The following is a 24,652-nucleotide window of genomic DNA, read 5'->3' as shown; positions in this document are numbered from 1 at the left end:
TTTCGTGGTTTCTTCCACCTGACTTTGAGTTCCTGATTTTTAAGCGTTTGTTCCACAGTAATACTGAAATTCTCAGACTCAGCTAAAGGCGCTGGGGGATCCTTGTTTCAGGCACTGGTCTGGCTCCCAGAGGCTGTCACTTTCCAAACCTTCTACTCAGTGTAGAAACTCGGTGTATCATCCAGTTTCCTCTGCTTCCTGCCTGCTCTTACAAAGTGTGGGGAGTTCTAACTCCCGCTTCAGCTTGCTTTTCTCCTGCCTCCCAGGGAGCATTTTTAGTGCTCTTTACTTTTTAGTTCCCAGTGTGTACCTCTAGATCTGGAGCTGTGAAGACCTGCATTGTTTTTTGTTTTTGTTTTTGTTTTTAATTTTATTTAAGGAGAAAAGAAAAAAAAAAGCAGAGAAAGGATACAAGTTATACAGATTTACAGAAAAAAAAATAAACAGTAGGAAATCACTAGTTAATGGATTACATATTGTCATCTTAGAAATAATTGTTCAAGTCAAAATTAAAGCTTGTAAAGTGGACATTCCAACAATGATACTGCAAACAGTTCTGTTCAATGATCCAATAAAACTCTGTGATATCATTTTCTATCTTATACACTTAAATATACATGCAGTTATATAGTTTAGAGCACTTTCTTTTCCTCTCTTTTGTACAATGACTGTTACATATTTTGGGTTTCATTGCTCCCACGGTTCTTATTACTTTTTTGGAAGACAGTAAAACCAAATGTGACATAACAGAACAGAATCGGTCAAGTCAAAAGGGTGGACATAATAGATAATGTAAAAACATAATACAAGGTGATCAACAATGGTTACCATAATGCTTCCCGCTATCTCTAATAGAATTGCCTATATCATTAGTTATAATATAATTGAACAAAACAGTAAAGAATAAAACTGACAAAACCAAAACATTGGAGACATTGTAGGTCTTCAAAAGTAGATAAAAGTCAACGAGAATGGGCGTTATAATGAATCTCATTATCTTCACAGCTGATGCCTAAACTTTCGAGCCTGATACTATCCAGCAAAATAGAATAGGGGAACATCAGTCAAAAAAAAGATAGTGAGAGTAATACAGGGCTTTAAATCGAGATAATGGAAAGTCAAAGTGGGTTACTATAATATATCCTGCTATTTTTTTCCTTTAATTAAAAGGATAAAAATAAAAAAGTAAATAATGGAGTGGAGACTGAGATAAAAGAGGGCATAACAGTGAAACAGCGCAGATCAAAACATAACCATTTAAGCAGAATAGTGTTTCACCACCAAATAATCCTGACCTAAAAGTAGTTACCATATTGTCTCTTTCCTTGAAATCCTTGAGTACAACTTCGTATACTGTAGCATTAAGTATATCAAAACAATGTAAAACCATTTAAGAGAATGACAGCATTACAGAGTATTTAGAATCGACTAACAGAAAATGAACAATGGTTTCTGTATAATCTCCTTGTCTTTAAAAGGTTTTTGCTTATACTATCGTACATAATACAATCCAATAAGATACAACCTATTTAGACCATTGGAGACAGAAGAACAAAAGCTAGATGAGACTTCAAAACAAGATGATACTAAATCAGTATTACCTATTAAGATGTCATTTCCTATCATCCAATCTTCTCTGCCTCATTTCTGTTGAGCTCTTTTTCTGTCAGTAGCTGTCAGTTTGTCTTCTTCATTTTGTTCTCTGCTCCATTCGTTGTGGCCTCCCCGCCACTATTTCTGGATTCTTTGTATTTTTTTTTTTAGAATATCCTGCAATACTCTCTGTAGAGTTGAATTGGTGGTTGCAAATTCCCCCAGTTTCTCTTTATCCTGGAAGTACCTTGTTTTTCCATAAATTTCCAGGGACATTTGTGCAGGATGTATCAATCTTGGCTGGAGGTTATTGTCTTTCAAAGCTTGAATTATTTCCCCCCCCCCACGCTCTTCGTGATTTGATGGTTTGTGCAGAGAAATCTGCTGTAATTCTGATGGGTGTTCCCTTGTAAGTGGTCTGTTTCTTGTCTCTGACAGCTTTTAATATTCTGTTCTTGTATTGAATTTCTGGAATTTTTATTATTGTATGCCTGGGTGTTGCTCTGTTTGGGTTGTAGGTAGCTGGGGTCCTGTATGTCTCATACATCTGAGTATCTTTACCTTTTGCTAAATTAGGAAAATTCTCCTGGATTATTTCTGTGAGTAGCTTTTGTAGTTCACTTGTTTGTGTCCCTACTTCTTCTTTTATGTTCTTAATCCTTAAATTATGGCTCCTCTTATCATCTTCTTGTCTTTGTATTATTGCTGTTTGTTTCTTTGTTATTTTTAAGAAGCTTTTCATTTCATTCTCCCATATTACAGGTCTGCCCTCAAGTTCAGGTAGTCTGTCCTTAGTTTCTTTCAAGCTGTTATGCCAGTCTTCGATAGACTTCTTAGTTTCTTGGTAGTCCCTTTGAACCTGCTTCACGTATTCTATGCTTTCTCTGTTTTCTCCATCAAACAATTCTCCCCTCTTTTTCTGTTCTTCCATTCCACCATCTGTTTTTTCTTGGATGGTGCTTAGCATTTCTCTAACTATTCTGCATACTTCTAGCTTCAGGTCATTGATAACTTCATTCCTGAATTGATCTATGAGGCTCTCTATATGGCACTTTATGTCTATTGGTGCGGTGTCCGCTATTGCCTGTTTCTCAGAATTGGGGCCGAGGAGCCTTTCTTGTTGCTGCCTCTTCCCATATTCTTTGTTCCTTATATATGCAAGCTTATATAGGAGGCCCAGCTTCCCTCCCTGTCAGCCACAGCCTGATCGAATTGCACTGGTTAGGTGTTCCCGCCCACCGCAGTGCACCAGGGAGTTATGGACCAGGCAGCCTACGCGGGGCCTGCCCCTCCCGGCCACCGTCAGGCTCTGGGATCTGGGTTGGGCCAGCCTACTGGGTCCGCCAGCAGTGTCACACAGGCCAGACACTTTTCACCAAACCCGCCTGAGAGGGGGATGTGTGGCTGGAGTCGCCACCGCGCCCTGCTCCTGCAGGACTGCCCAGGCCCAGAAAGTCCTCTGCTGGAGTCAAACTGTGGTAGAGTGTCAGTTTCTCTCACTCACCTCACCACAAGTCAGTGCACGCCTCCCCGCCCGTCCTGTTTTCGACTCAGTTCGCAGATTGCCGTTCTCTGAGCTTTCGCGCATCTCTCTCCTTGCCGAGCCGCTGTAGAGGCAGTCGCTGCGTGGCGAGAAACCCAAATTGCGGCTTCCAATGGCACGGGGTCCAGCCTCCACATTGAGGCTTTTCTGTTCCTGTTTTAGCACCAGGACTGCATTCCAAGTTGGTTTCTCTCAGCCCAATTTGTTCCTGAGTCAGCAGAGCATATCTCCACCTGCTTATGTCTCCTTACTCCGCATCCTTCCTGACTTCTGAACCAAGCCTTTCAGAGAGCCTCCTTAGTAACTGTTATCTGTCCGCCATGTTCTCCCGGAAGTCGACCTGCATTGTTTTTCTGGTGGGTTTTGTTGTTGTTGTTTTTTGTTTTGGTACCAGGAATTGAACTCACAACCTCGTGCTTGCCAGGCTGTACCACTGGGCTGTACCCCTGGCCCTTCCCCATGCTCAGGCTTGATTTGTTTTAATTTGTAACTTTAAAGGTCAGCAGTGTTGAACATTTTTTCATGTATTATTGGACATTTATGTTTCTTGCAAGATTGATTTGTTCCCCATTTTTTGATTCTTTTATTTTGGGAGAAGAGTTCTTATTTTTTGAAGTTGGTCCTCTGAAAAATAGCTGACCAACTTTCTTCCCATTCTGTAGGTTGTCTCTTCACTGTGTGGTTTACTTTGCCATGCAGAAGACTCCCATTTGTTAATTCTTAGTAGTGTTTCTGTGCCACTGGGGTTCTGTTTAGAAAGTCCTCATCTTTGCCTGTGTGTCTTCAAGAGTTTTACCTCTTTATTTTCCAGCAGATTGTTTCTGTTTTAACATTTAGACCTTTGATCCATGGTATGAGATTTATGGGTCTAGATAGAATCTTTCTCCATATGGAGAGCCAGATTTCCCAGCACCATTCATTAAAGAGGCTGTTTTCTAGTGAATGTCTTTGCCACTTTGTTAAAGAGCAGGTAGATATTCATCTGGGATTATTTCTACTTCCTCTCTTCTCTTCCATTGGTCCACATATCTGTTTCTGTGCTTTTTTAAAAAAACATTGTAGCTCTATAAGATAACCTCAAATCCAGGATTCTGATTCCTTCTGCTTTGCTCTTGTTACACAGGATTTCTTTTGCTGTTTTAGAGTCTCTTTGGTTTCACATGAATTTTAGGGTTGTTTTCTCTAGATCTGTGAGGAATGCTGTTGCTATTTTGATTGGGATTCTGTTAAATTGATTTATCAGTTTTGGAAGTAGAGTGATTTTGACTCCCTTGGTTCAGCCTATCCAGGAATATGTGATGCCTTTCCATTTTCTAAGGTCCTCTTTGACCTCCTTTTTAAGAGTGCTGCAGCTTTCATTGTAGTGGTCTTGTACTTCCTTGGCTAAATTAATTCGTAAGTATTTAATTTTTCTTGATGCCATTGTGAAGTGTTTTCCCATTTTTTCTCAGTAAGTTCATTTCTGTTGTATAGAAATGCTATTGATTTTGTATCTTGCTATGTTGCTGAATTTGGCTGTTAATTCTATGAGTCTTTTGGTGGGATTTCTTGGGTCTTCTCTCATATTTTCTAAAAATAATAATACTTTGACTTCATCCTTTTCGATACATGTGCCTTTTATTCCTTTCTCTTTTCTGATTGGTCTGGCTAATGTTTTAAGGACTTTGGTGTATAACAGTGGTGACAGTGAACATCCTCATCTTGTTCCTGATGTTAAGGGTGAGGCTTTCAGTTTTTCCCCACTTAATATGATGTTGGCAGTAGGTTGGTTATAAATGGTTTTTATCAGGATGAGATAAGGTCTTTGTATACATTTCTTTTCAAGGTTTTTAATCATGAGTGAATGTTGGATTTTGTCAAAGGCTTTTTCTTGTGTCTGTTGAGATGTGTGATTTTTGCCTTTCTTCCATTTTATGTGATAAATTATATTTTATTGACTTTATGTTGTACTATTCTTGCATCCTTGGAATGAAGCCTAACTTGATCATGGTACATGATCTTTATTGATGATTTGTGGCATCCTGTTTGCGAGTATCTTGTTGAGAATTTTTGTATCTATATTCATTAGAAAGATTGGCCTTTAATTTTCTTTTTTGGTTGGATTATTGTCTGTTTTTGGGATCAGGAAAATGCTAACTTTCAAGAATGATTTTGAGAGTTATGCCTTCCCTCTTGCTTATATTAAAGAGTGTGAAGATTGTCAGTGTTAGATTTTTCCTGAAGTTCTTGTTGAATTTGACAGTAAATCCATCAGTTCTTGAGGTTTTCCTAGTTGGTAGGTTTCCTATTATTCTTTAGTTTCATTGCTTGTTACTGGATTATTCATATTTTTATATCTTCTTGGCTCAATTTTGATAATTCATTTGTATTTCTTCTGAGTTCCACAGTTTTTTGGCAGATAAGTTTGTGATGTAATTGCCAGTAAGTTTTTGGATTTTGACAAGTGTCCATTGTGATCTCGCCTTTTTTATTTCTAATTGCATTGATTTGTATCTTTTCTTTCTGTTTTTTGGTAAGATTTATGAGGAGTTTGCCTGTTTTGTTTATCTTTCGAAGAACAGCTCTTTGATTCATTGACTCTTTATATTTTTCTTTTAGACTCAGTTTCATTGATTTCTGTTCTGGTCTTTATAATTCCCTTGTACAAGTTCTAGGTTTCCTTTATTTTTTTAAGAAAACAATTCCAGGGCCTATGGATTTAGCTCAGTGGCATAAGTACCTGCCTTGCAAGCAGGCAGTCATGAGTTCGATCCCTTGTACCGATAAAAAAATGAAAAAGACAAAAAAAAAAAAAAAAAAAGAAAACAATTCCATTTTTAATATCATCCAGAAGAAAATTTATGTAGGGATAAATTTAACCAAAGATAGAAAGGATTCATTTATACACTGAAAACTACAAAATATTGCTGAAAGAAATTAAGGCCTAAATAAATGGAAAAACAGATTGTGTTCATAGGTTGGAGACTTAATGTTCTTGAAATGGCAATATTACTTCAATTTTTCAATGCAGTACCTATGAAAATTGCAGTGACTTTTTTGGATGCTATTGGAGATTGAAACCAGGGCCTTCACAATGAGCCACTTTTGTTTTGAGACAAAAGTGAAATTTCACTAAGTGAAACTGCCCAGGCTAGGCTCAGACTTTCCTCTGCAGGTGTGGGCCACCATACTTAGCTCTAGTGGGATTTTTTTTTTCAGGAGTGGAAAAGTTGGTCCTTGAATTCATATGGAATTGTAAGATGTTCTGAATATCCAGCACAATGTTGAAAAGAGTAAATTTAGAGGACTAACAGTTCTGTTTGTTTTTTGTAGTACTGAGGATCAAACTTAGGGCCTTGTGCAGGCCAAGTAAGTGCTCTACTGTGGAGCTATGTTCCCAGCCCTCTTTCAAGTCTTTATTTTGAAACAGGGTAGTCTCATTAAGTCTCTAAATTACCCAAGCAATTCTCTTCCTCTTATTCTTCTATTTGTTGTTGTTGTTGTTGTTGTTGTTGTTGTTGTTTGTTTGTTTGTTTTTTCCCCAGAGCCAGGAAATTGAACCCTGGGCCTAGTTCATGCTAGGCAAGTACTCTGCCACCAAGCTATATCCCCAACCTCAATAGGTGATTTCTTGTTTTTCTCTAACAGCTTTTAAAATTCTATTATGTTTGACTTTTGGTGTTTTAGTTATTCTGTGGCATTGTGTTGTAGTCAAGATTTTCAAGGGAAAGGACTTAATACGGGACACATACTTCATAAGATTTTATAATATATTTTATAATATTCACCCAAAGAGTCAAATGCAAAAGAGTATGAAGAGAGCTGTCTACATACCAGACCCAAAAAATCCACCCGAGGGCCTGAATCCACTGGCAGTAATCTGCATCAGTCCAGCTGAAGACCTAGAGCCCACGACAATGTCTCATGCAGTGTCTGTTTCATGGATCTGCTCTGGGAAGATCCGAAGGTCAGTGGTGGAAGCTAGAAAGACTTGCCAGCAAGCTGAAGGATCTGCACTGGGGCCAGGATACAATGCTCAAAGAAAGAACTAGAGCTCCCTGCGAAAGAACCAAAGCCATCATCAGCAACAGCAAGCTCGTGGGTTCTTCCAATGATGAGAACAGCCAAGTTCATATCAAGAAAGCCAGTATAGCACACTTCTCCAGGAGAATCAACAGCACCACCTCTTCTCCTCCAGTTTTCTTTTTTTATGCTGTTGGCAACAATCCTCAGGTGGGTCTTCCATATCCATCACCATGCTGATTCAGTTCAGCTGGGTGTTACATGTTGCCTACCAGTGGTTAAGCCATGGAAGCTTTCTATTTCTCATATGTACAGGTTTTTAAAATGCCGTTTGTACTGTCTTCAGATTTTCATTAATTCCAGTTACTCTTATGTTAGTCTTCTTTGAGTTGTCTTGCTAGTTGGATCCATTTTTCATGTTTCTAAGGTATCTTTTATTAACCAGTCACTAACCACAGCTCTGACTTGTATGTAGATCTGACACTCTGTCCTCACATTGGTCATTTCAATTGCCTGTACATTCAATTGTACTTTTTATCTGCTGGATTTCTTTTTTAAATTTAAAATAACAGCTTTATTTAACTAAAATTTGCATACTACACAATGTAAAAACTTAAAGTATAAGATTGTGTAGATTTTAGCACATCGACAGAGTTGTATGACTATGACCACAATCAAACTTAGGTCATTTTTGTTACCCTAAAACAAAGCACTGCCCCCACTGGCTACTGTAGATCACACAGGAGAGAAAAGCTGAGAGGAAAACACCCCTTTTGGCTCTGTAGCTATCCCCACCAAGAGCCCCAATGGCACAATGAACCTGATGAACGAAGAGTGCGGCATCCCCCTGAAGAAGGGAACTTCAGGAAAAGAGGCTTCCAGCTGCATCATTCCAAAGATGATTATCCAGCCTCCTCCTCAATACCAAAGTGTCTATTTGAGCTGCCTTTCTTCCATCCAGATGTGCACCCCTCAGGCACAGCGTGCCTGTCCATCCTGGAGGAGGATGAAACCTGGAGGCCAGGATCACAGTCAGACAGATCTTATTAGGACTTCAGGACCTTCTCAGCAAGACAGAGCTCAAGCAGAGCCCTGCATGGTCCTTAAATGGAATATGAGAAAAGGGTTCAAGCGCAAGCCAAGTTCGTGTCCTTGTAAGCAGTGGCCCTGTGAGTCTGCACAAAGGAAGGGATTGGTTTGGCAAGAACTCTCACCCTCAGCAAATCTCCAGTCTCTCATCCAGTCACTGGGTACTGGGAGGGCTGGGTGGACGTCATCTCCACTCCCACCTCTGGCATACAGTTAGTCTGCCAGAGGTTTACAAGGGCAAGGACTTAATACAGGACACATGCTTCATAAGATTTTATAGTATATTTTATAATATTCACCCAAAGGGGTGAATCATCCTGTTTTCATAAGGCTCTCTTTGCTTAGTCTTTTGTATTTTTTGTTTGTTTTTCTTTTTGTCTTTTTGGGACAGCATTTCGCTATGCATTCATGCTGACCTTAAACTCACTTGGCAGCCCAGGCTCTCCTCGAACTCATGGCAGTCCTCCTTCCTCACCCTCCTGAGTGCTGGGATTACAGGTGTGTACCACCAGGCCTGGCCTTGAAAGTGTATTATTTTTTAAAACTTGCTCTTAACATTGATGTCAGTATGTCAACTGCTATAAAATTATAAACTGTTATACTTGGGTAAATCCCCTAGAGAAAGCTAGTTCTCTGCTCTCTGAGGGAGGCACACTTCATGACACTTGGTTATCCGTAGCCTTCATGACACTTGGTTATCTGTACAGCTGCTTGTACGAGAAGAAAATCATTTGCACTTCATCCATTCTCAAAACCTGGGTTGTGCTGCTTATGAGCCTCAGAACCACAGTCAGCTAACTTCTGAATTCTGATCACTTCCTTTGTGTTACGTGGCTTTTTGTCTGTGTTACTATTTAGAGTAAATAAACTATTTGTATTAAATTTTCTTTTAACTTTTTATCGGTACCAGGGATCAAACTTACTACCGCCTGCTTGCAAGGCAGGTGCTTATGCCGCTGAGCTAAATCCCCAGCCCCTTGTATTAAAATTTTTAAGGACTCCTTTTTTACACTGAGTGTCCATGTTCCACATCTTTATTTAAGCCCACTAGATTTTTATTAGTGCCTTCTCCAGATTTATTAGTGCCTTCTCCAGATTTATCATTTGATCCATTCAGGTCATTAGCTCTTTAGTTATATCTCTGAATTTGCCTAGGGCTTATTGAATCATGTTGTTACTTCCATTGATACCCTTTCAGACATTTCTTCTGTGTGGCTTGTGATTGCCATCTTTTGATGCCCCCCAGTTGGGTTTGGGAGGTTGGGAGTATTTAGAGGCATTTTATTGCCTTGTTTCTTTGTGTCTGTTTGTTTGTTTGTTTTCTGTGCTGAGGTTTGCAGTTTCTTTGGCCTAGTGCCTGGTCCTCTAGAACAAGCCACAGCATTATGACCCCTGGGCAATTCAGATACCGGCAAACAGAAAATCAATTGACAGCTCCAACTGTGTCACTTTGGCTAGTAAAGTCAGCAATAACAATGGTGTCAAAAATAAACTGGATACTGGTATATTCTAAGAACCACTCTTGAGCCACCTTTAATCAGAGGTCTGTGACTTTAGTGTGATCACTTAAGCAACCCAGATAATGATGTACAGTAAATCAGACTGCTAGTTTCTGCTCAATGTGGGTAATGATGCAAAAGCTCAAGAGACCGCTGGATTAAACGCCATCTCCTTCATACCTACCCCCTCTTGCATCCATCAAACTGGCCTCCTATTAAGGAATCCAGGGCCTCTCCTGTTCCCAGGCTGAGCCTGAGCTTCTCAGGGGATCTCAGGGATCTTTGTTCAGTGCTCACTGTCTTTAAGCTCATCTCCCCATGCTTTCTTTCAGCTGGTCTCGGCAGTGAGAGTAAAACTCTCCTGGGTGTTGGGTCTCATTCTCAGTCAAACTGGTTTTTTGGTTGAGGCAAACCAAGGTGCAGAGCCAGCTAGGATTTGGGTGTTTGGCCGCTCTTCTCTTCTCCTGCACCAGGGCCTGGCATCCAGGGTGGCGCAGTGCCTCTCTCCTCCTCTCCCACAGGGCACATGGCTATTGGTGGGACTGGGTGCAGGGCATAGCCTCTTGGCCCACAGTGCATCAAGGCAGCTGGTGTTGATGGTAAGGGTGGGTTGGGGCCTTTACTGAACTCTTTCTTGGAGGGAATTAAATTATTATGGAATTGTAAAATTTTTATGGAAGATAGTAGACTAAAAAATCTTACAAGCAGACTTCATGTTAGATGTCTAAAGTGTGGGATTGGGTTTTGCTAACTTATTTGGCCAATTAACTTCCCCTTACTTTAACTTCTAAATCTGCATCAACATCTAGGTCAGGATGACACTCTGCAGTCTCTTCAATGTGTTTTAAGATTACATTCTTCTTTCTGTTAAGGGTAGACTAAAAATAGAAATATGCCTGTTTAAAATGCTGTATATATAATTTAAAAATAAGTGAAAATGCAAAAAGACCAAGCGATAAATGAAATAGTACTATGGTAAAGGTTCATTTGGACACAGTTTAAGAAATGACCATTTCATCATTCCTCTGCTAAGGAAATACAGCAATTCACTGAGTTTCAGAGCTTGGTAGAGCTATACAGGTGATCTTCATTGTTTAAAGACAACTTGTTGCTATTGTTAAAACTCTTAACTTCTTCAATGCTTACATGTCAGATACTGAGATTAAGATACAGTTTTTCTAGAACGAAGCATGGTGGTATATACTTACAATCCCAGCACTCTTGGAGCCTGAGGGGGGATGATAGGAAATTTGAGCCCAGCTTGGATAGATTAGTGCCTTAACAAGACCTTATGGCCAATGGGGGAGGAGAGAATGGAGGGGAGGGGAAGAAAGGAGGAAGGAAAGAAGGGAGGGAGGGGAGGCCAGGCCAGGCCAAAGGAGTGGGGGAGAGAAAAGAAGGAAGAAAGAAAAGGGAGGGGGGAGAAGAGGAAAAGAAGAGAAGGGCAGGGGAGGAAGGAAGGATACAAAGAGTCAAAGAGGAAAGAAAGGGCTCTCCTATTACAGAGCCTGAAATGTATACAGTATATGTATATAAATATAGATGTATAGATGTAATTTTTCTAAGGGACATATTGTAGTTGTGTAGGTGAGAATGCCACTCAGGATGGATTTTTCTACAGCCCATGGCCATGTAGGCTCCATTAGTTTGTTCACCTTTCATAGAAGAACTTATGGACTTGATATCCAATGAGAACAGTCATTTCATTGGCACACAGTTATTATTTGCATTTATATTTATTTTTCTCTTTTTTTGTTATTGGAACTTTTACAAAATCAGAATGCAAACTTATGACTTCTGTTTCTTTTATTGTTGTAAAACATAATGTGCTTTCAGAAATGAAAACAAAAACATAGATATAGTGTTAAAAGTAATTACAAAGTAAATATCCAATAACTGTTATCCAGGTCAAAAATTGTCTCCTAGTGTATCCATTTCCTTAGCAGAAGAACTAAGCCCAGGCCCCATGCAAATGATCATACCTTAACTATGGTGTCTGAATGACTGTAATCTTTCTCCCAAAAGTTAACCACTATTTTAACTTTAGTGATCATCATTTGTTTGCAGCGTGACCACCTAGGTATACATTACTAAACACATCTCATTTTTAAAAATAAATTTCTTTCCAGAGATTAGAAATTGTTTAAAAGAAGGTCATAGGGTAGTGCTTAATAAAAGACACAAACTTCAAGAATTAATGTATAAAATTATTATGCTGATTCTAGTCAGCCAGTACTTTGAGCTGGGAGCAAATTTGTTATCAGTTTATTCCAGCTTTCTCCCATGCATCAATGTTGCATTAATATTTTCTAAATGTGAGATATGTCCAGTGGAATGAGTTACAAATACAATTCACTGTGTCATAATGCTCCCTTTCCCTCTTTTACAGCATGGGTGAGCTCTCTGTCCATGGGGATGATTTTCCTTTGCTGCCCTATAGTCAGCGTCTTCACAGACATCATTGGTTGTCGGAAAACAGCTGTTATAGGTGCTGCTGTGGGATTCATTGGACTCATGTCCAGTTCTTTTGTAAGGTAAGGATTTGGCTTCTTCATGTTCTTCATGTTGAAGAATTGTTAACCTTAAAATTTTCCTTTCAGAGAAGTCCTTCTAAGGAAGACCCTTACCCTGGTAACAAGGCCATATGACTTGTACATTGGACTTCCATGCATGGCAATAAGTCAGACTTGAAAATTTTAAAGGCTTTGTTTGCCATGCTAAAGATTTAGACATCAGCATAAATGTGTTCCCTAGAGCCAAGAAAATTCTATCTTCTTTCATGGTTTTCTATTTACAAGACAGTCCTAAAGTAATCAAGTTTTAACTGTGAGTTATCTAAGATAATGACCTTAGTTTTAAATTCAGCTCTGTCTGGGGCCCAAAGGGGAACAAGTGAGATTTTAATGTGGGTGTTTATAAGCTTGATACAAAAATGCTTTTATTAATGGAAAGAAGCCTCCTCATAATTCCAGCCTGAGAAGACAGTTTGTATTTTTAAAAAAGAACGTGCTAAAGTGTTTAAATATCATAGGAAAAGCAGTCAGATGGCATCTTAAGGGTCACCACACTTTCTCTGTGTTAGAAGAAAACTGTAGTGTACTGAACAGGGACCAACCACAAGGAGTTAATGCTGTCATTACTGTATGAAACAGCACCAGACCTGCATGGTTAGGCTAATTTGCAGAGAGAGAAACACTGGTTTAATTTGTAGCTTTGGTTAGCAGGGCGTGATCAACAAGAAGGCAAGATCATTTCCATGCCTTGTTTCTACTTCAGTGGTTTTATCTTCATGTCCTGTCTCCGTATCCTACTTATCTTCATGCACCTTTAGTTGAAAAATATGATTGTAGTCATTGTGTGGAGGGTGTCACATTTACATTTTTGCCCTGTTTATTTTTAAATTCTTTTGATTGGTGTTCAGTTAGCAGAAGTTCTTTATTTTATTTCCTTCCACTGTACTCACCCCTTCCTCAGATCTGAAGTGAGCCTCTTTCATACTTACTTGTGTCTAACTTAAAAGTGTTATTTTTAAAGAGAGAAATTCTACTTGGAATAGGATAATTTTAGGAAATTCTGTGCGATCATTTATCTTTAGTTCTGTTTGGCAGCATTATGACGTAGCGTTCCTAACACCTGCCTCGTTGGGTGTCTTTGAGCTGGGAGCCTCTACCTCCCCTGTGGGTACCGTGCCTTGACACCTGCCAAGTGCGTGCGCACTCGGGCTTTGGTGCCAAGAGCGGTGAGTGGCGGACAGCACGTCTCACCTGTTACCTGGCCCGGCAGACAAACCTCATATGGACAGCAGCAAATGCTGTTTTCCAAACTTTTGACCACTGACAAATAAAACAATGATTCGTATTTCATATTGTGACCCAGTTGTCCTTCCCCATCTAGAAGAAGCAAAATTTCTTGAAACTAGATTTTCCTTACCACACAAAGTGTCCCAGATTTCCTACTCAGTTTCATATTTAACCTGCTGGTAAAAGGCTGTCAGCTTCCGAGCAATATCCAGGAACAAGGAGAAATGTGGATAAGTTTTAGTATCAAATGGTGGATTCACTTTTCCTCTAGTTGCCTTTCTGCCTTCTCAGAAAAACCATCTCCTGCATCTTAGGTCGTATTACTTCCCTTCCTTGAACCCTTCTGCATGTAGACATTTAGTGTTTATATTGCTTTTGCTCAGTTGTCAGACCTCAGCGTATGTATCAGTTCTTATGAGGCAAATATGTAGAAGTAAAAGAGGCTCAGCCAGCACAAAGGTTACATACTTTCTTCTGAAGGAGAGATGTGAAGCTAATCTCATCAGGCGTGTAGCATTTTAAAATGTACTCAGAAGAATGTTTTGTGTGCATGCTCACACATATGATTATCTGCTCTTATAACTGACATTTTATTGTGATACTGTGGTATAACAGTTGATGTTTACAATGATTGTATTGTCAATACTGTTTTTAATATACACTTCAAAGTAGGCAAAGAAATGTATAATTTTTTTCTTTAAAAATTGTGATAATTTAAGAAGTTGCAGTTATGGAAAATTTGATGCAGAATAAAGTAGTATTTTTTTAATTTTTGCTATTTTTATTTGGGGTGGATGTCTTTTTACTATAAGCCCACAGTGGGTAGCTTGACGGGAGAACTGTATTTTGAAGTTCTTTTCCCTAAGTAGCAGGTACATGGTAGCTGTTTAATGCATCTGTTGAATAAAAAGTGGAGATGCACTGAAGGATGGTAAGAATGAAAGGGGATTAATCTGGGAGAACCTAGAAGTTCTTCTTGATCCTGACATAGACGTGGTTTTAGCTCCATTAATCGAAGGGGAAGGGCATCTCAGAAGTTGCTAACGTGCCTTAATTTTATCAGATTCTAGAATTCCTTGTAGACTACTTCAGCATATTGCTAGACTAGCATTACAGTCCAAAATTTAATTATTAACCAACTTTTTAATCTTACTTTCTAATAAATTGTTTGCCTTTACTGCTGATAAATTGCTTTTTGAATTTGACTTAACAAAAGTTTTGGTTTTCTTTTACTCTTTACCTTCATAGTTTCAAAGCACATAATTATATGATCTTTTGCTCCCTAAGAGATAGTAAAGTTATTTGGTTAAACTATAAAAATTTATTACAATCTTGTATTTTTTCGAGACCTACATAGACTTAACACTTAGGAACTGGGATCACTAATGAGCACATTTAATTCAGTCTTCCTGCAATCAGGATATGATTTGTTATCTTGCACAATCCTGGCAGCAGTGCAATACAGGGCGAAGGTTGGTCTGCAGCCCTTAGGCCAGCAAAAATGAGGCACGCCATTCTTCCATGCAGATGTCTTTGAAATAACCTTGGGAGGACAGTAGCACATGAACCTTTTCTATTCCTAGATCCCCTAGGAAGTACTTGAGAAAATTCCGTGAAACTATGGGTTTTCATAATTCCACAAAATGGTGGGTTTTTATAATTGTAATGTAAAACACTGAAACGAGATTGTATTAATTTAATCACTATCAGTTTTTCCAAGGCCCTTCCTGGCACTGACTTTTATTTCTGAGCTGTGGTGAGCACAGTTCTTATCCAGTACTGTGTGGTTCACCAGAAAACCGTAGAAGGGATGGCGAGACTCAATTACAGGTGAACTTAATGTTCATTTTTCACATATTTTCATTAAGTTAATTTTAGTGCTACTTTCTTAATGTATTAAGCCTTTCCCTTCAATTATTGGTTACTTTTATTTGCAGAAAATATGTTGATAGAGGTGAAACTTACTTTTACTGTAAGGTTTTTTTTTTGATTTTTTTTTTTTTTGGTCTTTTTCGTTTTTATCGGTACCAGGGATTGAACTCAGGACTGCCTGCTGGCAAGGCAGGCGCTTATGCCGCTGAGCTAAATCCCCAGCCCCAACTGTAAGGTTTTATACTACCAAGCACATGATAAAAATAATTAACACTGCTTTCCATCTTTTTTTTTTTTTTCTTTTTAATCTTTCCACAGCTCCATCGAGCCTTTGTACCTTACCTATGGGATCATATTTGCCTGTGGCTGCTCCTTCGCATACCAGCCCTCGCTGGTCATTCTGGGACACTACTTCAAGAAGCGCCTTGGACTTGTGAATGGCATTGTCACAGCTGGCAGCAGTCTCTTCACAATTCTGCTCCCTTTGCTTTTAAAGGTTCTGATAGAAGATCTGGGCCTCTTTAATACACTGAGAGTCCTCTGCATCTTCATGTTTGTTCTCATTCTAGCTGGCTTTACTTACCGACCTCTTGATTCCAGTGACAAGGATAAACAGAGCAACAGATTCTCCCTTTTTTCCAGGAAAAAATTCAGTCCTCAAAAAAAAATTTTCAATTTTGCCATCTTCAAGGTAACAGCTTATGCCGTGTGGGCAGTTGGAATACCACTCGCACTCTTCGGCTACTTTGTGCCTTACGTTCACTTGGTGAGTACACATCTTTGAGTCTGCTGGTAATAGATACTATCATTTTCATACTGAGAAAATTCCTTAGAAGAAGAAGATAGACCAGGGTGAAGTTGGTCAGTTGTAATCTGGGGACTGTTGAAATTATAGCTTCCAGGAGCTTGGCACACTCTTTGTAACTTTGCACCTATGTGGTGTCAGTGACACAATACACTGTATATATAGATATATATATATGTTAAATGTAATAAAAAAAAAAAAACATTGTGGTCAGGAGATTGGGTTAAAATATCAGAGGAAAATATCAAGGACAAGCATCAAGACACATTGGTATTCATGGGACAGGAAAAAGAAGCCAGCAAAGAAACTGACTGTGTAACCCAGGCTGGCTTTGAATTATAGGTGTGCACCATAACATCTGGCCATCAAGACAAGTTTTTTAAACTTTAGCAATGCTAATGAGGCCACAAGTCAGTCCTGAAATGTACCTGAAACTTGACCAGCTGGACCACTGTCTTCACGCTGGAACTTTGCTAGATAGCTTTTGGGTGAGAGCACAGAACACAGAGCCACATCAGTCAGGTGATTAATAAATGCCTAAAAATGACAATTATGATTTAGCTTTCTGGTATGAAATATCGCGTTCTCAGTATGAAGATGGTTATTTCATTTCAGCTGTTTCGTACGTACCCCTCCCATACTAACGTCAGCTGTTCTTTGACTGTCATCATTGGAGCGGGCTCTGATGGCCACACTGTGATCTAAGCACTGTGGGTGACAAAATAGGCGGATTGGGAGTTTGACCCAGCCTGGCAACTTAGTGACTTTGAGAGTTCCATTTTTTAACAAAGGGCTGAGAATGAAGCTCAGTTGCAGGCCCCGGGTTCAACCTCCTGTGTTGCAAAACAAAGCAAACAAAATGCATACCACTGGGTCCAGTTTTGGTTTTTATGCTGTAAAACCTCACAGTGCTCATTCAAGATGATGACTGCCTCGTAGATGACTGCCTCGTACATTAACATCTGTAACATAGTGTTCACTAGCTGGTTTTTTTTTTTTTAATCCGTAATAAAAAAAAAAAGTAAGTGGCGTGGTTCTGGGACAGATAGCTCTCAAAAGAAACTTTGACCTGGCTCTCTCTCTACTTGTAAAATTAATGACAGTCATTTGCCTGCTGACAGAGCAATTAAGTGGACCCCTTAAAGTGGACTTGTAATTGGGAGTTGTGTTTTTAAAGTAGAAATGAACTTTTGAGGCAGATAAGTCAATAACTGGGCAGCATAGTATACTAGGGGATATTTTTAAGCTTTGAGTAGCACCAAATGCTAGAATGTGGTTGTGAAACCTCACTTGCTAGAGCACCTGTGATCACGTGGTGGTCGGGGTGGGAATCTTGCGTCAGCTACAGTGCAGGTGCTGGACCTTGCAAACAGGAATGACGAACAAACTTCCACCTGTTTGTGGCTTTCTCAGAGGAACATTTAGGTAGCACGACACGAATAGATCAGGGGTCAAGCATTTTCCCAAAGTCACCTGTAACTATCAGCAAGAGGAATGTAATAAGTGTAATAAATAACATACTTAGTGCTAAGTAAAACTGTGCATGTTGAGTTATACACAAAGCCAGAATTTGGAACATGTTCTTGGAACTATGAAAATCCCATGGTTTTTTATTTGTTTGTTTTCTTTGTTCTTTTCATTTTTTTCTCCTTCCCACCCCTGAGACAGGGTCTCACTTTGGTAGTCCAGGCTGGCCCTGAACTCATGGCAATCTTCCTGCCTCAGCATCCCAAGTGTTGGGATTACAGGAGTATGCTCCCATAGCCAGCTTTCCTGTATTCTTTTTATGAAAGTATCTGCTGTTCTTTCATCCGATCACTTCAGAGATAGACGATGGAACTTCCATTTTCAGCCGTGCTGGGCCTAGACCAAAGAGCTTTGCCTTACAAATTTTTCGTCTGATTTCTCAAAACCAAGATTAGGGTCCACGCTGAATTGTTTAAGCACTTGGGACATGGTTTGCATCTCGGGAAAGGACTCAAGAGAAAACAAGCTCTTGTTCTGCTCTAATGGGAGTAAGAAGTTATTCATTGTCAGGTGGCCTTCTTCCCGCCCCTTCATCTCGTAGTTTGATTTCTAGTACATTGTGAATATAAAAAAATGGTGGCCATACAAAGGGATTTTTCACAGCCCATGGCAAGCAGAATAAGGAAAACACAGAGTTTCATGTTCAGTTTTGTTTTCTATACTAGGCAGAAAGCATAGTAGAACAGCAAACTTGGGCACATGCAGATTTACAGCAAAATTCATCTTATATTTTATTAGCATAATTATCATTATAGGAAATTGCTTAAAGTTTACAGTCACATACAAACTCTGCAAGGCCACGTATTGATCATTAGTCTCCTGAGAGGACCCTAAAGAGTTAGAGTCATGATGGCAAATGTCTTAGGAACAAAGGCTCAGACTGCAGCCCAGAACCACTTAATTTATTACCAAGTGTCAACAGTGCAATTAAACCTAAAGACTGAGGTGTTAGTTTGAGGGAGAGGGGAGAAGCCTTATACATTCACATCTTTTGTCTTAAAAGAAGAACAAATAACATGTGTTAACATTGAAATGTTACTGATTTTTTAAATTTAAGTTTATCATGTTTTATTTGATCAAATGTAGCATATTTTTGAATAATATCAAACTTCAACTGTAATATGAATATCTGCTGGTATCTCAAATTGTGAGATTAGTATCAAGGTCTTCTCAAATTTGAGGAGCCTAAATCACGCTGAAGAGATTAAATGAACTGTTGCCAGGTATGGTGGCACACACCAATAATCCCAGCTCTTGAGAGACTGAGGCAGGAGGATTACTGGGAGTTCCAGGCCAGCCTGAACTGCGTAGTGAGACCCTGTCTCAACCCCTAACGAAGTTATAATATAGATGAATGGAGGTAGAAACATTAACTTGCAGCAGCTTCTCTTTGTGGGTCTCTGTCTGTCTCTGCCTCTCTCTCTGTCTGTCTCTCTGTCTCTCTGTCTGTCTCTGTCTCTCTCTCTCTCTCTCTCTCTCTGTACCAGGGATAGATCTCACAATCTCGCACTTGCCACTCAGGCCCTGTGCTCTGAGCTGTATCCCCGGCCCTCGCTTCCCTTTTTAAAGCTTGAGTTGGATATTGTTTTTTGCCAACATGTGGCAGATCGCTTGGGGTGGGGGGAGTTGCCTGATCCATTGGAAATACATTTGTCCTTGTCCCCTAGTACTGGAACACCTTTTTGGAGGGCTCCCACAGTCCCTAACTCTAAGGAATGCAGAAGAGAAGAAGACATGTCTGCGTGTTCGTGCTTCACAGAGAGGACAGCTCAGGAACTGCACAGCCAGCTGCCCGTGTTGCTGTCCATTTTCCTATTCCTGTCATAGTGTGTCTCCCCCTACCCTGCCCGCCATGCGCCACTGTGGTAGAGCTGACTTAGAATCAGGAAGTTTGTATTCTGTCATAGCATGTTGGAAGAAGTCTTTTTGATTTGGAAGTGTAAAATTGCAAATGCCGTAGCCATGCAGTTCAGCTATTTTTGCAGTTTGGGCAGACTGAACTGATTTTACGCATAACATGACAATAATAACCATAGAATCTAGGCTTCAAAGCAGAGCTTACAAAGAGAAGGTTTACTTTATTTGTTTTCTATTTTTTTAGTCCACATGTGTAGTACATAACATTCATCTTGGGAGATTTGTACACGTATATTACACATCTTCATTTTTTTGTCCCCTTTCCCTCCCTCCAACCCTTCTTCACATTTCCAAAGCTCTATTTCCATTTTTTCTTTAAATTCCTTCTCTCTCCTTCTCTTCTCTCATCTTATTTCCCTTTCCATTTATACAAGTTTTTCCTACTTCATAATATCTCTGCCCTATTTTGCTCCTTATTTATACTTTGGATTTTTCACACAAAGTAAGTAATACAATATTTAAACTTAATTGATTTCAATTAAGATTAGGGTTTAGGGCTGGGGATTTAGCTTAGCAGCATAAGCACCTGCCTTGCAAGCAGGCAGTTGTGAGTTCGATCCCCAGTACCGATTAAAAAAAAAAAAAGATTAGGGTTTCAAGGTGCATCCATTTACTTTAAAATGTATCAAATTTATCCTTCTTTATGGCAGAATAATACTCTACTATATGTAAATGTCACATTTTCTGTATCCAATCATCTGTTAATGGACATATATAGGCTGCTTCCAAGATTTAACCATGCTGCTATAAATATGGTATGCGTGTATCACTGTAACGCAATTCCTGTAATTCTTTTGGGAAGATACCCAGAAGGGGACTATCTGGGTCAAATCAAATCTCTAGTTTTAGTTTTTTGAGGAATCTCTAAACTGCTTTCCATAATTGCTGCACCAGTTTGCACTCCCACGAATAATGGCGAAGGGTTCCTTCTGCCTCAAGCTAGAGTTTACTTCAAACTATAATCCTCTCTTCCTTCATTCAATTGGTTCCAGACAGGGTGTTGCTGTGCAGTTGAAGCTGACCTTGAATTCACTGTATAATTTAGGCTGGCCTCAAATTGACAGCGATCCTCTTGCCTCAACCTCCCAGTGCTGGGATTACAGGCCTGCACCACCAGACCTAGCCCATAAATTTCTTTTAAGCAAATGTAATGTTGTTTCTCCCCTTTTTTTAAAAAAAAATCCATAGGGAAATACAAGCTTATTACAACTAAATGGTTAACATCTGTAAGAAATGGAATTAGTAAACCAGGCATAGTAGCACATGCCTATAATCTCAGCATCCTGGGGAGAGCATTTCAGTGTGAGCCTATCCTAGGTAATTTAATGACTTGGTGAGATTCTTTCTCAAAATAAAAAAATAAAATAGGGCTGTGGGATGTAGTTCAGTGAGGAGGTCCTGGGTTCAACCCCCAGGACTAGGGGCAGAAAAGAAATGAAATTATTGGAGGAATGAAATTATTTTTTTATTTATTCCTGGTTAATTCAATCAGGAGATTGCTTTGACAAGAGTCCAGTTCTTCAGAGTTGCCAGTAGTGGTTGTGCTGGTATTGTCTTTCTTTCCGGGATATATTTGAAGCTCAGCATCAAGGTTGTTGCATAGCAAATTTCCTTCAGAATGCAAGGCTCACAGTAGTATCTTTTTAAACGAAGGACCTTGTTAGTATCCTGGGTCAGGATACTAAGCAGGAATGGCTGTTTATCTCTGTTTACTCAGGATTATGACAGGAGCAGACCCTTAAGGTCCATTAAATGTTTCCAAACTCGTGAATGTTTGCAAAATTCGGGGTACTTTTTTTACTTGCTCGGGAGTGGAGTTATATGAATTTCCTTATCTCAGTCTTTGCATTGCAACCAGACTTAAAATTTTAATCTTGTTTTTAGTCTGGTAGCTAAATAATAGCCAAGGCTTGAAGGTCTCATTTACTTGCTTTGTCTTTTCTCCCTTTTCCCCTCTTCTTTTGTATTCATTGTTCTGGTTTATTTTTCTAATTATATTGATTGTTTGGTATCTTTTATTTATGCAGGATGTTTTGATACTTTGAAGAAAAACATATTTTTATCAAAACTTTCTAGTTTAAATAGTTTTTTTTTCATTAAATCAGGCTTACAAATATATTTCTTTATATAGTTTACCAATTTAAATACCAGGATTTACTGATCGTGATTAACTATATACTGATTTTATATATACTATACTCCATATTACTTGAAATTTGTTGTTGTTGTATGGCCTAGGAGGGTTTCATTTCATTCATTATTTTCTTTCACAATGATATGAAAGTATTTAGTTCACACATTTTCCAATTCAATCTCACAGTGCCCTTTTGTGAGGGGAGCAACGCTGATCCTGGTTCTCCCATTCAAAGATAAGAACCTGCAGGCTCAGAGAGGCTTAACTTCACTCCAGGTTGTGTGCTAAGTAAGTGGCTGAAGTGCCTCTAGAGTAGACGTAGAGTAGATGCTCCCCTCTGTCTTAGTTTTTGTTCTTGCTGTGTGTGTGACTTCCTCTCATTACAGCTCAGTTGAGCAGATTCAGGCATTTATTCATTTGACAGGCACTCCCCTGCCTGCGGTGTGCCATAAGCATTTCAGATGCAGGAATGCAGTGGTGAGAACAAGCACAGACTCTTAATGGAGCTCAGGAAACCAGCAAACACAAAAACAGGTAATTTTCAAATAGTGGCATTTTCTTTGAGGTAAACCAAATGGGGTGGTAGGTAACAGTTGGAAGCAACCTCAGTCTGGGTGGTCAGGGACACCCTCTTGGAAGCCATCTCTGTGCAAAGGGCTGTGTTTTTAGGCGCTTTAAAGATGAAGAAGAGCCCTCCCTGCTTCCTCCAGAAGCCAGTAACGTAGAATTTCTCTAGTCGCATTAATGACTGCCAGTCAGTATTTGAATTTGTTCTGCATATTGAATATTAAAAACTTGTGCCTACTTTGTTATTGGCCCAGAGCATTGTTTTTTCTTCATACTAGTAGTGCTAGTAGTGCTCGTTTCTGATGTGGCCATCGAGTGAGTGAGTGGCCATCTCTCCTTGTCACTCCCTTTGCAGGGTGTCTGTGCTCCGCTTGCTTTTCTAACATTGCATTGGTTTCCCTTCAGATCACATCTGCTGCAATTTGTCTTTTCAGATTAGTGGAAATTTGCCCGTTTTTCAGTTTTCTGTCTTAGGCAATGCTCACCAGCATTCTCCTACTTGAGATGACTGTGGATCTTTTTTTTTTTTTTTTCCCACTTGTGACTCATTATGGGGCAGTTATTTATTTATAGGACAAGCTCATCAAAACAGTCTGTTGTTAAAGAGTATTTTGAAGAAATGCAACATACCACCGCAGGAAGTTGGTAAGAAGAAAAGACCTGAGAAGTGTAGAAAACTGATCACTTACTAGTAAATTAAAACACAGCAGCTGCTTCTAAGGTAGAACAAGTTCGTTATGCATTCCAAATTATACATAGCCAAAAATAATTAGTGATAGATAATGTAACAGTGAATTTTAGAAAGCATGTATGGTTTGGTCAAGCATGAAAGTTATCCTTCAAATGTAGTCTCCCAGCATCTAAAATATTTTAAATTTGTCTTGGAAAAAGAAATCTACAATCATTAAAAAAAAATTAATTTTAAACTGAATTTGAGACACATTGGTAAAGTCATTTTGTGAGGCCTTTATACTGATGTACCAATGTAAGTATGGGAAAGGCTGGTGAAAACTGTGGTTTACTCTACAAAATTCACTGGGGAATTTCATGTGGAAGTGTCCTTACAGCTCACAGCTACTTTTTAGAAGGAACAGGGGAGGCAGAGTGGACCTCCACATGAACAGGGCCAGCATCTCCTGCTCGGTGCTCCCGTTCTGGTACCTAGTGTGTTCCTGGTGCTCAATGCATTTTTAAAAACCAGTTTAATATTGGATTTATAGTGGATTGAGCTGCTGAAACATGAGGTCTGCTAATCTTTCTACTAATGTCTACTTTTCATTTCATCTGTTCTTTAGGTTCTTCAGTTTTATCTTTGCTTTTAACATTGAATGTGAAAACATTTTACCTCCATCTTATAAAGAAAGGAGTTAATTGGTAAAAAGACTTTTTCAGGTCACACAAATACAGTTAGAACAAGTTAGGTTTAAAGTTTAAGCAGTACAAGCCAGCTATGGAGGCACACACCTGTCATCCCAGTGCTTGGGAGTCTGAAGCAAGAGGATTGCTGCCATTTTGAGGCCAGGCTGGGCTACATAGTGAGTTCAGGGCTCATCTGAACTACATAGCAAGACCCTGTCTCAAAAGGAATAAAAAATTAAATTTAAAAATAAGATAAAATTTAAGCAGTAGAAATAAATAAAAAAGACCTTACCAGGATTGAAACTAGTTTCACTGTGGATTTACTTAGAGGTACATAGATGGATGGCAAGAGGCACACAGCCTGGCTGAGGGGAAATCATCCCTGTGGACCTTGCACATTTTCCCAGCTGCTTCCAGGAGAGTGTGGCTCCTGGGGCGACCACGGCTCAGCAAGTAGGCTAACAGATGCCATCTCCTCTTGACACGAGCATGCATTGTGGGGTTTAAAATGCTGCCGTGCATTGATGATTGAATTTATGATTAGTTAGAGTACCCTCAACATATATCAATTGTCCCTGTCCCACTTAATTGTTAGGCAAACATCGTTTTCTTTCATATGCTCCTTGCTCCTCTGGAGCTGCCTCAGGACTCTTCATAATTTCTGATTTTGTCACACTGGCTTTTCATTTAAAGTTCTTAGCTCCTTGTCTATGCCTGAAGCATTGATTGCTGTGCTCTGCCGAGTATCCTCATGCCCCACTCTTCATCCCTCTAGACTCACTCTGAACCCAGGGATTGGGATTTCCCAGGGTCTCTGCCTCACCCTTCCTGTTCCTTGTGCAGTGCTTTCTAAGCTCTGTGTCACTTTTATTGGGGCAGCAGTGTGTTATAGCAGGGAGTTTCTAAATAATAAATACCTATATGCATAATTTTTAAAATCACCTA

At 39.4% G+C, this 24,652-nt stretch overlaps 1 protein-coding gene across 1 annotated transcript in view; it reads left to right on the top strand.

Moving 5' to 3' along the window:
• Slc16a10 (solute carrier family 16 member 10) overlaps positions 1–24,652 on the top strand; it is a 104,078-nt gene that overhangs the window by 59,653 nt on the left and 19,773 nt on the right. The window contains exons 2-3 of the mRNA XM_003466442.5: positions 12,116–12,260; positions 15,717–16,164. Of these exons, the coding sequence (XP_003466490.2) occupies positions 12,116–12,260; positions 15,717–16,164 (593 nt within the window). The remainder of the gene's footprint in view (positions 1–12,115; positions 12,261–15,716; positions 16,165–24,652) is intronic.

The sequence above is a fragment of the Cavia porcellus genome, unplaced genomic scaffold, assembly GCF_034190915.1.
Source record: "Cavia porcellus strain 051 isolate PalLab524CR breed Dunkin Hartley unplaced genomic scaffold, mCavPor4.1 scaffold_7, whole genome shotgun sequence".
NCBI lineage: Eukaryota > Metazoa > Chordata > Mammalia > Rodentia > Caviidae > Cavia > Cavia porcellus.
Note: the sequence above shows the minus strand (reverse complement) of the source record. Positions and strands in the feature narration are given on the sequence as shown.